Source organism: Dendrobates tinctorius, unplaced genomic scaffold, assembly GCF_039654945.1.
Source record: "Dendrobates tinctorius isolate UK_male_01 unplaced genomic scaffold, ASM3965494v1 ptg000092l, whole genome shotgun sequence".
NCBI classification, from domain to species: Eukaryota; Metazoa; Chordata; class Amphibia; order Anura; family Dendrobatidae; genus Dendrobates; species Dendrobates tinctorius.
Genome location: NW_027361760.1, coordinates 8,784,830 through 8,798,487, shown reverse-complemented (window position 1 = coordinate 8,798,487; position 13,658 = coordinate 8,784,830). Strand labels below are relative to the sequence as shown.

The 13,658-nt window shown below is 48.6% G+C and overlaps 1 protein-coding gene across 3 annotated transcripts in view; it reads right to left on the bottom strand.

Moving 5' to 3' along the window:
* LOC141098475 (death-associated protein kinase 3-like) overlaps positions 1–10,420 on the bottom strand; it is a 143,409-nt gene extending 132,989 nt beyond the window's left edge. For 2 of the 3 annotated variants that reach the window (XM_073586307.1, XM_073586306.1), the window contains exon 1: positions 10,039–10,420. In XM_073586307.1, coding sequence (XP_073442408.1) covers positions 10,039–10,100 — 62 coding nt within the window. In that variant the 5' untranslated portion in view covers positions 10,101–10,420. The remainder of the gene's footprint in view (positions 1–10,038) is intronic. The other variant, XM_073586305.1, reaches the window with a different exon arrangement.
* Between the last annotated feature and the right edge of the window lie 3,238 nt (positions 10,421–13,658).

The window sequence follows — 13,658 nt, the reverse complement described above, 5'->3', positions numbered from 1 at the left end:
GCAAAATACCGTTAATATCTGTGAATTCACTGTTGTACCTATAAAGGCCCCGTCACACTAAGCGACTTACCAGCGATCCCGACAACGATATCAACATGTCAGGATCGCTGGTGAATCGCTATGTGATCGCTGGTGAGCTGTCAAACAGACAGCTTCACCAGCGATTAGCACAGCGACGCCGCACGTGCGGCATCGCAGTGTTCAGCGCTGATTCATGTCAAAAATAGAATTAAAATAAAAAATATTGTTATTCTCACCTTCCGACGTCCCGTGCAGCATTCCCGCCTCTCTCCACGCTCCGGTCCCAGTAATCCTTTGAGAGAATTACCGCGATGACGTCCGTTCTCGCGGGATCGAGAAGTCTCGCGGTCATTCTTGCAAAGGATTACTGGGACCGGAGCGTGGAGAGAGGCGGGAATGCTGTGCGGGACGTCGGAAGGTGAGAATAGTAATTTTTTATTTTTATTTTTTTTTATTATTTTAATCGCTGGTCTCCCGCCTGTCACACACAGCGATGCGTGCTGGCCAGCGGGAGATCAGCAACGAAAGAAATGTCCAGAGATTTCCCAGAGCGATCAGCGATACCGGCAGGGGGGCCGGTCGCTGATCGCTGTCACACACAGCGATCTCGCTGGTGAGATCGCTGTTGTGTCACAAAACTTGTGACTCAGCAGCGATCTCGCTAGCGAGATCGCTATGTGTGACGGGGCCTTAACATTCAAATTGTTAGTAGAAATAGCTTCATAAGAAGTTTGTGTGGTAACAGATACCCCTATAATACAAGATATGCAAACTCCATTTGTGGGATGTTTGAAGGATGTATCCACAATACGATGGGAAAATCAGACAGACATTCTTACTAACTCCTGATCAAGTTATACAAGAAATGGTTCAGTGGAACCCTAAACTTTTAGAAGTAAACAATTGGGAATTAAATATGACTAAATTAAGAGATGTTATTACGCATTCAGAAGAGGGTATGAAGATGCTTTCTGTTTTAAATAAAACAATACAACAGCATATAATTAGAACTACCATAGTTGTAGGAAAAATTGTAAAAATGGGGTCTATAATAGCTGATGCTACTTATCATTGGTATGATATATTCATGGGTCATTCTCCCTCAGCTCAAAAGATGCTAAATTGCATCATTCACCCTGTGTTGGTACTTGCCGTAATAGTAATGCTCCTTTTAATGTGGAATTGCTATATGGCATACAAAATATTCTGTAGGAAACCAAAAGTACTGCTGGTGACCTATGAAAGTGGAAAATAATTCCCGTGCTCAAGGACCGATTGTGATACTTGTGCAAATTTTTATGTTAATTCATCAACATCTGATTTTAATAGAATAAAATACTATTGTTTTACTGAGCATAGACTTCTTGTCTCTTGCCTAATTAGTATATTAGTGAGCGCTACGTATGTAAGGACCATAAGTCCATCATATTGACTCGGTAAGACACCTGCCTACCACCGGCCAATTGCGGCCCAACGGGCCCAAGGAGTGAGAAACAGACGATCTATCGTGAAAGAGGCCACCCTAAATTCATTGCCTCATCATGACTGGGCAGAAATGCAGGATAGCGTCCGCCTGGTAAAGGAGCTTCTGACACAAGCTGACTCACGCCCAGGTCCAGATGCTCCTGAAAAAACCCAGCAGTTGTAGAAGGAAAGAGGCAGGCTGTTCCTCTATGAGGGAAAGTTGTGTCAGAGGAGTATCAATGCCCGCACTCATGAGTTGGTCTGGCAGGTGGTAGTCCCAAAGAGGGAGGCATCAATGGTCTTGGAAGCATACCACAATGGAGCTAGACACTTCGGATGGAAGAAGTTGGAGGCCTTGCTCCGGGAGAGATTGTACTGGGCTAGTATGAGGATAGCCATTGAAAATTGGTGCCGGGAGTGTGGACAATGCAACCTGCGCAGGAAGGACCGTAACAGCCAGCGAGCTCCTTTACAGCCAATAATAACTAAACAGCCACTCGAGTTGGTAGCCCTGGACCATGTGAAGCTGGTCCCAAGCCTTTCAGGCTACATTTATGCTCTTACCATCGTTGGCCACTACTTGAGATTCCTGGTAGTCGTGCCTGTCAAAGATCAAACAGCCAGGACAGCAGCCAGAGCATTCCTGTCATGATCCAGGCGTGGATCTGACAGATTAAATGGACAAAGTGAACTTTTTTCCTTTGGCAAGGTGTCAAAATGACGTGATTGCCCCCGGTGGCCATTAGAATTACTACACGTGGTGTTTCTTTCTAAGTTGCCCGGTGGTGGTTAGTGGTATCGCACGATAGTTTAGGTTTAATATGCACATAATTCGTATTCAGGTGTGATGCTCTATAAGAGTGTCAGGTGGGTTCAATCACTGCCGGTGATATTGTGTCATTTTGAAAGCAAGCCTGGGTGAAGATGGAGCTGAACATGAGTCCTGCGTGGCCCAGCCAGAGGGGACGAGTGGCAGCTATGTGGTCTGCCAGAAGGGCTGGCATGGCATGGTGGAGTCGCAGTTTATTGTCACAGGAGGTGCTTGCATGGCTTGGTGGAGTGGCGACTATGAAGAGAGTCGCACTCAGTATGCGGGACTATGTTGTTGAAGAGCTGGACTCAAGCATGCTTGACTTCTTGGCAGAGGCTGACTCATCTTTGGGACTCTGTTACTGGACTGCTGCAATTGGTGATGGACTCTGCTCCAAGGCTGCAATATGGTGAAGGATCCTGTTATGGTGATGGATCTGGGTGGAGGAGAAGATGCACGCAGGTGGTGGGCTCTGTTGCTTGGAGCGTACGCAACAGAGCAAAGCTAAGTGGTGTTTCCCCTGTATTGTCGTCTTTCCTCATGTGTGTTTAGTGCAATGGTGGGATTAGTTTCCGCACCGACCAATTCCCTAGTGAGGGTTTAGGGTCAGGGCGAGCAAGGGTTTTAAGGTACGCGTGCGGCGCCCGGTGTGGAACCGGCATACGGAACGTTAGGAGTGCAGGGAAACTGGCTCAGGGGAGTTCAGGAGGTCTCCACTTCCCTATCGCAGGGCCCACCATTGTTAATGTTACCCAAGGTCCCCCTTATTTAAATTCACCCCACTGGAGGCACTGTATCCTGGGTCACGTGTGTATGGGTTCGCGTTGCGGTAACCGCTGCGTCCAGACACACGTGGCCGTGACAATTCCAACAGCACTTTTGTCGACCACACGGATATCCCGAGCGAGTGCTTACAGATCAAGATCCAGCCTTTGAGGCAGAAGTGTTCCAGGAATTCTGTAACTTGTACGGTCGAAAGATCAGGACAACACCGTCCCATCCACAGACCAATGGCATGGGTGAAAAGATGAATCAAGTGGTGATCGATCTACTGAAGACATTGCCTTTGGAAGAGAGGAATCTGTGGCCCGAGAAGTTGCCAGAACTGGTAGACCTCTACAATCACATTCCTGTGAATTCCACCAACTGCACACCAGCCTACTTAATGAGAGTGAGGCCTGGTAAGCTGCCTATTGATTTGGATATGGGAGTCCTTACACCTGATGTAACATCACTAGATGCTGACTGGGATACAGAACGGCAGCAGCAATATCGAATAGTACAAGAGTGCATAGAAAAGAGCCTAGCTCAGGCAAGACAAAAGCAGGAAAAGAACTACAATCAACATGCACCTGCAGTTCCCTTGTCACCAGGAGAACAAGTTCTAAAGCGGAAAAGGAGGATGCATAATTTGGATGACCAATGGAAAGCTGAACCCTACACCGTCCTACCATCATACTTTGACAACACCAAAGTGTGCCTTATCAGTAAGGATGGAGGAGAAACCTCATCAGCAGTATCGAGGGATCATCTGAAACTGTGCCCTGACCAACTAAAGGAAAAGATGAGAGTGCAAAACAACCTTCAGCCCATAGAGGAAGAAGAGAAAAAGGTCAGCACTGTACTCTGAGAATTTCCTGCAAACAAGAGTGGATCAAGCCATCGTAGTTCCTGTCCTAATCTTTCCCCAGGCCACTGCAACTGAAGTAGCAGATTCAAGAATACTCAAAGTCAGCAAGTTGCGGATGCCACACCAGCAGTGGAGCAAGAGGATCCTCGCCCTGCCAGTGGTGAATCTGTCATGCCCACAGTGAGTCTAAGAGTTCGCAGATGGCTACTACCCAGTTTACCAACAGCAGTAACAGGCCCACTAAACCTAAATAGGCCATTAGAAGTACCCATGCTACACAGATCTACCCGTAGTACAAAAGGTGAGATCCCAGCTAGATATAGAGATTAAAGTGCAAATAGAAAATGTAAACTGTACATGTAAATATGCAACTTTCAAAGCTCATGTGCCTAGAGACTGTAAGAACATCTTATTTTGATGGACAATTGGGCCACAGGACTATGTGTGGCCAAAACAATCTTTGTAAATAGTTACCAACTTACTCAGGAATTGGACCATGGACATTGACGCATGGACTAATCGTCACAATGACTATTTTTGGAGCTTTGGTTTTTGTAATTTTTCACTTTTTGAAATCTTGTAACAGTTACAATTGTTCATTTGTATGTTTTCTCAGTCCGGGAGTACTGAATTGCGCCAGGGGGGAATGTGGCGCCCCCAGGAGTATGGTCGCCACAGTGGCATTACCTTCTTCCTAGGGAGGGTGATGTCATGCTTGGAAGCAATGAGGGATCTCTCTATCAGGTAACTCCAGCACACAGCACAGTTCCCACTCCAGGCCAGCAGAGGGAGCTCTGAACCAAAACTGCTGAGGAGCTGCTCTCTGTGGCCAGGAAAGGGAAGTTAGTGGAGTTCGTGTGGAAAGGCGAGCTGGGAGGATTGAGCAGAAGTCGGGCTCACTCCTACCTGAAGTGCATTGTCCGGAGTCCGGTGTCCGAGGTTGTATGGATGCTGATGGTCCTGCAGCAAAAACCGGAGGAACAAGAGGCTGTAAATGCTCTGTTCCCAACTAAGACTCGGAGGCACAGCAGCAAGGTGTGTGAGCCAGAAATAGGAGGCTATGGCTGCCTGACATACTAGGGGAGTTCTAAAACAGAGCAAGCAAGAGGAAATTCAGTGTAACTCCGAACTGCAAGTACCTCAGAATAGCGCTAGGAAGGAGACTACACAACCCATCTGCATACAGAGATTCCTAAGTTGCTTCCAGGCTGATTAACTCCTGTTCCACCTGTAATCTGGATCCTGGACTGCACTTACAAAGCAAAGTAAAGGTAAAGGAAACTGCACCCTGTTGTGTCATTCCCTTCTTCATGCAACCCCTTCAGCACTGCTACATCTCTGTGCCTAACACTACACCCTCTTCCTCAATACCTATTACTACTGCCCTGGTACTACAGCTCTACCTGTGGGGAGCTATCACATCTTTGCTGCTTTATTCCATCTGCACTGCAGCATCGGCTTAACCCCTTCATTGCCGAGCACCACAGGTGGCGTCACGAATCATCTACCTATAAACTTTATTCGGCTACGTTTCACCCCTTTTGAATGCACGCCCAGGGCCACGGACCAGGTCACCGTGACACATCCCTCTGAGACACCGGCCCGGTACCGAGTAACCCCACAGCCCTGGGGGTGATCCACAAGCATATCATTATCTGAAAATAAAGATTAAACTGTGCCGCTAACTATAAATCTGTCTCTAATCTTCCCTTGATCTCTAAACTCCTGGAACGCCTGGTCCACTCCCGTCTTATCCGCTATCTCTCAGAAAACTCTGTTCTCGACCTTCTCCAATCTGGTTTCCGCTCTTTACACTCCACTGAAACTGCCCTCACTAAAGTCTCTAATGATCTGCTAACAGCTAAATCAAATGGTCATTGCTCCATGCCAATTCTCTTGGATCTCTCTGCAGCATTCGACACTGTGGATCATCAGCTTCTCCTCACTATGCTCCGTTCCATTGGCCTCAAGGACACCGTTCTCTCATGGTTCTCCTATCTCTCCGACCGCTCCTTTACTGTATCTTTTGCCGGTTCCTCCTCCTCTCACCTTCCCCTTACTGTTGGGGTCCCTCAAGGATCGGTTCTAGGCCCCCTCCTCTTCTCCTTGTACACTGCCCCTATTGGTCAAACAATCAGTAGATTTGGTTTCCAGTACCATCTCTATGCTGATGACACCCAATTATACGCTTCTTCTCCTGACATCACGCCAGCCTTTCTAGAAAACACCGGCGATTGTCTAAATGCTGTGTCTAATATCATGTCCTCACTATATCTGAAACTGAACCTGTCAAAGACAGAACTCCTGGTGTTTCCTCCCTCTACTAATGTACCTATACCAGACATTGCCATTTCTGTGTGTGGTTCCACTATTACTCCCCAGCAACAGGCCCGCTGTCTTGGGGTCATACTTGATACAGAGCTTTCCTTTGCCCCCCACATTCGATCACTGGCTCGCTCTTGTCATCTGCACCTCAAAAATATTTCTAGAATTCGACCTTTTCTTACTTTTGACTCTGCAAAAACTCTTACTGTTTCTCTTATTCATTCTCGACTATTGTAACTCTCTTCTAATCGGTCTCCCTCTTACCAAACTCTCCCCTCTCCAATCTGTCTTGAATGCTGCAGCCAGGATCATATTCCTCACCAATCGTTACACCGATGCCTCTACCTTGTGCCAGTCATTACACTGGCTACCCATCCACTCCAGAATTCAGTATAAACTTATTACCCTCACCCACAAAGCCCTCGATAGCTCAGCACCACCTTACATCTCCTCCCTTGTTTCAGTATACCACCCTACCAGCGCCCTCCGTTCTGCTGATGACCTGAGGTTAGCATCCTCAATAGTCAGAACCTCCCACTCCCGTCTCCAAGACTTTACACGTGCCGCGCCAATTCTTTGGAATGCACTTCCCAGGTCAATACGATTAGTCCCCAATCCCCACAATTTTAAGCATGCCCTTAAAACTCATTTATTCAGACTGGCCTACCACCTCAACACATTAACTTAATCTATCCCTGTGTGGCACAGCCAAAAGTTTTACCATAACCAGGTTCCCCGCATCATGTTCCCACATGCTTTATGCATCCATTAGCCCTCTGTGTTTGTACTGTTACACACTTAACATTATGGCTGGTCCGTACAATCAGGGCAACTGTTACCACCCACTTTTCGTGTTTCCCCTTTTTTCCTCATAGATTGTAAGCTTACGAGCAGGGCCCTCATTCCTCTAGGTATCTGTTATGATCTATGTGATTATTGTTATGCTGTAATGTCTATTGTCTGTACAAGTCCCCTCCGAAATGTAAAGTGCTGCGGAATATGTCGGCGCTATAGAAATAAAATGTATTATTATTATTACTTCATGAACCAAGGTATCATTTTAGGCTACTTTCAGACTTGCGTTCCCTGGCGCAGCACAGGGCCGCCGCTAAGCTCTGCCCCCCGGCCAGCTCCTCCTCTGGGCGCATGACGCTGCATGCGACCAGCGTACCCTATATTTAGCGTTGGGTACGCTGGCCGTGTGCTGGTATGTTTTTGAGGCGCATGCGCCTTTTGCGTTGCGCCGAGCGCACAAAAATGCAACACAGTGCGTTTGCTGCACGTCGGTGCAGCGCAAAAAGGGCGCATTCGCCAGCAAAAACATACCAGCACACGGTATGCTAAATATAGGGTACGCTGCTCGCACGCAGCGTCATGCGCCCAGAGGAGGAGCTGACCGGAGGAGGCGCGGCCGGGGGCAGAGCTTAGCGGCCAGGGAACGCAAGTCTGAAAGTAGCCTTCATCAGTATAACGGCGCCGACCTGACACTGTCTGTAGGTTACTGTGCACACTCCTGCTTACAGGTTCACTTTAAGACAAAATTCAGTTGTGTCACAAGTAAGAACTCCATTGGCTCCTCCTTTGGATTTTTAGCTTTATTTCAGGAATTTATGGTACATAAGCTATTTACATATAAGTGATCAGAATGTAGTTATGGTCAGGCAAAAGAAACTCTTAAAGGGAACACTACTAACCTGCATATATGAGGTTAATCTGCAGGCTGATTGAGTTGCAAACCTGCCCTGTAACCGCGCCTTCAGCACTGACTGACAGCCGGGTCTATTGGCTCCGACCATATGACTGACACCCGAACGTTGCCGGGAGAAAAAAAGTTGATATCCTTCCATCAGAGGGGCTCTGCGTGCAGGATCACAACACTACTGACCTGCTGATTAACCTCATTTCTGCAGGATAATAGCAGTTTTTACTCGACAGGATTCCTTTAACTGTTCTAAAAGGGTCAGAGTTTCCAGGAGTGGAAACAATAAGCTGAACACCAGATTGTCCTACTACATAGATGACCTGGCTGCCCTATCTACTAGTGGTCATGGTGAGACGCTGGACATACAGCTCCATTTAGTAAGGGCAGGAAAGGGCTCTCTGCTCTGTCCCCAGTGTGATCTCCTCAAATAACTGCGCTTTGCAGGGCTCCCAACTGTCCCAGATCCAACGGGAAAGTCCCGATTTTGACACTCCCACCCACTATCCCGGCCAGGATTATAGTTTTCTCGCACTGCGAATCAGCCGCCATGCCCACCTGTCATTTCAGAAAGGGCTATGTACCGATCTCCATACAATTCCCTCTATGCACAGAACAGAAGCCCCCGACTTCCCGACTCACGTGACCGGTCACATGACCGTGACATCATCACAGGTCCTGAAGCTGAAGTTGCTCCTCTTCTGCATCTGCTCAGGTTGCTCATATATGGCTTTTCTGTGCACATAGGACCTGTGATGAGGTCACAGGAGGGGAGGAGTCAAGGGTCACATGACCAGGGGCCTCAGTGTATGCAGGCCTCTGCTGTGCTGGTTGTCAAGGTGCTGGATGAGGGGAAGTTTATGTGTGGGGTCAGGAGCGGTTTACAGGCTGGATGTAGCAGAGCCGCGTGTGTAAGGGGTGTACCAAACGGAGCCCTGTGTGTACAGAGCTGAGTCATAAGTATGTGTACAAGGTGTACAGTGTGTACGAGGCGAGCGGAGCCGCGTGTGTACGAGGCGCATGGAGCGGAGCCGCGTGTGTACGAGGCGCATGGAGCGGAGCCGCGTGTGTACGAGGCGCATGGAGCGGAGCCGCGTGTGTACGAGGCGCATGGAGCGGAGCCGCGTGTGTACGAGGCGCATGGAGCGGAGCCGCGTGTGTACGAGGCGCATGGAGCGGAGCCGCGTGTGTACGAGGCGCATGGAGCGGAGCCGTGTGTGTGTATGAGGTGTACGGAGCCGTGAATGTACAAGGTTGGTGTATGGTGGGGAGCATTCATACCTCCCAACCGTCCCGGATCCAGCGGGACAGTCCCGATTTTGAGAGTCTGCCCCGCTGTCCTGGCTGGGAGCTTATTTTTCCCACGGACAGAGGAGTACACGACGGAGCCCCGAGGAGCACTTTAAAACTCGCACGTGATGTTCCACTGGAAGTGATGTGCTGGAAGCTGATAGGAAATTAGGTAATTTCGGGAGGAGATTGTGACGGAAACATGGAGGCACTACAGGGAATGCTTCAGATCCATCACCGTGTCCTCCTCCAACAGCGCAGACCCTCACCTTGGAATCGGGGATGCCAGCCATGTGAGTGGATCATGATATGTCCTGCACCGGGAGGTTCAGGTGGGTATTACAATGGGAGCCAGGCTGCTAGAGTATCTTTAACAGAATCTCTCTCTTTCGCTCCGTTCTCTCTCTCTCCGGTCTCTCTCTTTCGCTCTCTCCATTCTCTTTCTTTCTCTGTTTCCGTCTTTCATTTTTCTTCAGTACCAGTCAGTGTGCCCACAGTACCAGCCACTGTGCCCTAAATGAGTGCGATTATGGCATGGATATGGGTGTGACTAGTTGCGAAGTGGGTGTGGTCAGGGCGCAGTCTAAAATGTGCCGCTACACGCGCCACAGACTTTCGCCCCCTTTCCCTTCTAAAGTTGGGAGGTGTACGGTTTTGGTGGTCCAGAGAGAAGTGGAAAGAACGCTGGCAGGCCCTCTGCCATAGCCGAGGAAGACTGGCTGGCAGCACAACGGTTAAACACTGCGCTACACTGCCCGAAAGTCGTGAGTATACTGTATACAGGGCCTAGTGTCTCACCTTCCCAGCTCTTCTCCCATCTCATAGAATTCCTCCACATTTTGCTGCCGGAAGCTGCTCATGGTCCTCAGCTTCTTGGTTGCTGCCCCGAGAACCTGGCGCTCCCAACTAGAATTTCCGGACTCGTAATGTTCTGGATGCTTGAGTTATGACGTCTGCACACGGCACGCCTCCTCTGACGTTTGGGTTCAAGTGATTGGTCAGCAAGCAAGCCGTTCACGTAGTAGTGAGTGCTGGTCACAGTGTGCGCCGCTCAGCCAATCATGAGGCCTACTCTTCTGTTCCAGTGCCCCGGATTCATAGCGCAGGATGGCTGCTGTATATCGGCCTGTCAACTACATAGGCCGGCCTGCGAGTTTGCACTTGGAAGGAAGGTTGGGTAGTGGGAGTGTTAGGCAAGTGTCAGTCTCTGGGAGCTGCAGCTGGTCATTGGCTGCAAGGCTGTAATTGGCCTGACGCTGATTGGTGCATCAGGAGCGCGCTCAATCTTCCCCATCCCCATCACCAAGGAGGCAGGTTAGAAGGTGGAAGGCGTGCATTCAGGTCGCGCGCTCAGTCCCCGAGCAGGCTAGAAAGTGGGACGCGTTCTCAGTCCCGAGGCAGGCTAGGGAGGCGCGCATTCAGGAGCGCGCTCAGTCCCCGAGCAGGCTAGAAAGTGGGACGCGTTCTCAGTCCCGAGGCAGGCTAGGGAGGCGCGCATTCAGGAGCGCGCTCAGTCCCCGAGCAGGCTAGAAAGTGGGACGCGTTCTCAGTCCCGAGGCAGGCTAGGGAGGCGCGCATTCAGGAGCGCGCTCAGTCCCCGAGCAGGCTAGAAAGTGGGACGCGTTCTCAGTCCCGAGGCAGGCTAGGGAGGCGCGCATTCAGGAGCGCGCTCAGTCCCCGAGGCAGGGTTAATAGCTAGATTTAGGCTGTGTTCACACACAGCGTTTTTTAGCGGGTTTTACCGCGGTTTTCTCTATAAACTCGCTAAAAATAAGCTTCCCAGTCATTTCTATGCATTTTGCACTTTTTGGGCACATTGATGCGCTTTTTACCGCGAAAACGCATCGCGGTAAAAAACGCAGCATGGACATTAATTTTGCGGATTTTTCCGCGGTTTTGGCTTCCATGCGTTTTGAAACCGCTGAGGGAAAAAACGCATCAAAACCGCGCAGAAAACGCATCAAAACCGCCGCGGAAAAATAGGTGTGGTTTCCGGGAAGGGAGTCAGGTTTTCAAGCAGAAATTTTCTGCAACGTGTGCACTTAACCTGAGGTTCACATTTGCGGATGGGCGAACTGCGGAGGTCTGTGGACTTCCTCCATGAAGCTCTGCCCACTGCCGCACCTTCTCCGCTCAGCTCCGCCTATGTCCGCACGCGGCTTGCGTACCTTTCTTTTTCATTGGGTACACAGGCTGCTCGGATGTATACGATGCGGCAACCTGTGTCACACGCAACTTTGAAAGTGGAAGGCACGCATTCAGGAGCGTGCTCTGTCCGTACGGACTTGTGCGCCTGGGAAAGCTGCTGTATGCGCACATCTCCGTCCTGAGCTATATACTGTAACCAGAGCTGTATATTGTATAGGTGAGCATCTCCGTCCTGAGCTATATACTGTAACCAGAGCTGTATATTGTATAGGTGAGCATCTCCGTCCTGAGCTATATACTGTAACCAGAGATGTATATTGCATAGGTGAGCATCTCCGTCCTGAGCTATATACTGTGACCAGAGCTGTATATTGTATAGGTGAGCATCTCCGTCCTGAGCTATATACTGTAACCAGAGCTGTACATTGTATAGGTGAGCATCTCCGTCCTGAGCTACAGTATATACTGTAACCAGAGCTGTATATTGTATAGGTGAGCATCTCCGTCAAGAGCTACAGTATATACTGTAACCAGAGCTGTATATTGTATAGGTGAGCATCTCCGTACTGAGCTATATGCTGTAACCAGAGCTGTATATTGTATAGGTGAGCATCTCCGTCCTGAGCTATATACTGTAAGCAGAGCTGTATATTGTATAGGTGAGCATCTCCGTCCTGAGCTATATACTGTAACCAGATATGTATATTGCATAGGTGAGCATCTCCGTCCTGAGCTATATACTGTGACCAGAGCTGTATATTGCATAGGTGAGCATCTCCGTCCTGAGCTATATGCTGTAACCAGAGCTGTATATTGTATAGGTGAGCATCTCCGTCCTGAGCTATATACTGTAAGCAGAGCTGTATATTGTATAGGTGAGCATCTCCGTCCTGAGCTATATACTGTAACCAGATATGTATATTGCATAGGTGAGCATCTCCGTCCTGAGCTATATACTGTGACCAGAGCTGTACATTGTATAGGTGAGCATCTCCGTCCTGAGCTACAGTATATACTGTAACCAGAGCTGTATATTGTATAGGTGAGCATCTCCGTCAAGAGCTACAGTATATACTGTAACCAGAGCTGTATATTGTATAGGTGAGCATCTCCGTCCTGAGCTATATACTGTGACCAGAGCTGTATATTGTATAGGTGAGCATCTCCGTCCTGAGCTATATACTGTAACCAGAGCTGTACATTGTATAGGTGAGCATCTCCGTCCTGAGCTACAGTATATACTGTAACCAGAGCTGTATATTGTATAGGTGAGCATCTCCGTCAAGAGCTACAGTATATACTGTAACCAGAGCTGTATATTGTATAGGTGAGCATCTCCGTCCTGAGCTATATACTGTGACCAGAGCTGTATATTGTATAGGTGAGCATCTCCGTCCTGAGCTATATACTGTAACCAGAGCTGTATATTGTATAGGTGAGCATCTCCGTCCTGAGCTATATGCTGTAACCAGAGCTGTATATTGTATAGGTGAGCATCTCCGTCCTGAGCTATATACTGTGACCAGAGCTTTGTATTGTATAGGTGAGCATCTCCGTCCTGAGCTATATACTGTAACCAGAGCTATATATTGTATAGGTGAGCATCTCCGTCCTGAGCTATATACTGTAACCAGAGCTGTATATTGTATAGGTGAGCATCTCTGTCCTGAGCTATATACTGTAACCAGAGCTGTATATTGTATAGGTGAGCATCTCCGTCCTGAGCTATATACTGTAACCAGAGCTGTATATTGTATAGGTGAGCATCTCCGTCCTGAGCTATATACTGTGACCAGAGCTGTGTATTGTATAGGTGAGCATCTCCGTCCTGAGCTATATACTGTAACCAGAGCTGTATATTGTATAGTTGAGTATCTCCGTCCTGAGCTGTATACTGTAACCAGTGCTGTATATTGTATAGGTCAGCATCTCCGTCCTGAGCTATATACTGTAACCAGAGCTGTATATTGTATAGGTGAGCATCCCCGACCAGAGCTGTGTACTGTAACCAGAGCTGTACATTCTATAGGTGAGCATCTCCGTCCTGAGCTATATACTGTAACCAGAGCTGTACATTGTATAGGTGAGCATCTCCGTCCTGAGCTATATACTGTAACCAGAGCTGTATATTGTATTGGTGAGCATCTCCGTCCTGAGCTATATACTGTGACCAGAGCTGTATATTGTATAGGTGAGCATCTCCGTCCTGAGCTATATACTGTGACCAGAGCTGTATATTGTATAGGTGAGCATCTCCGTCCTGAGCTATA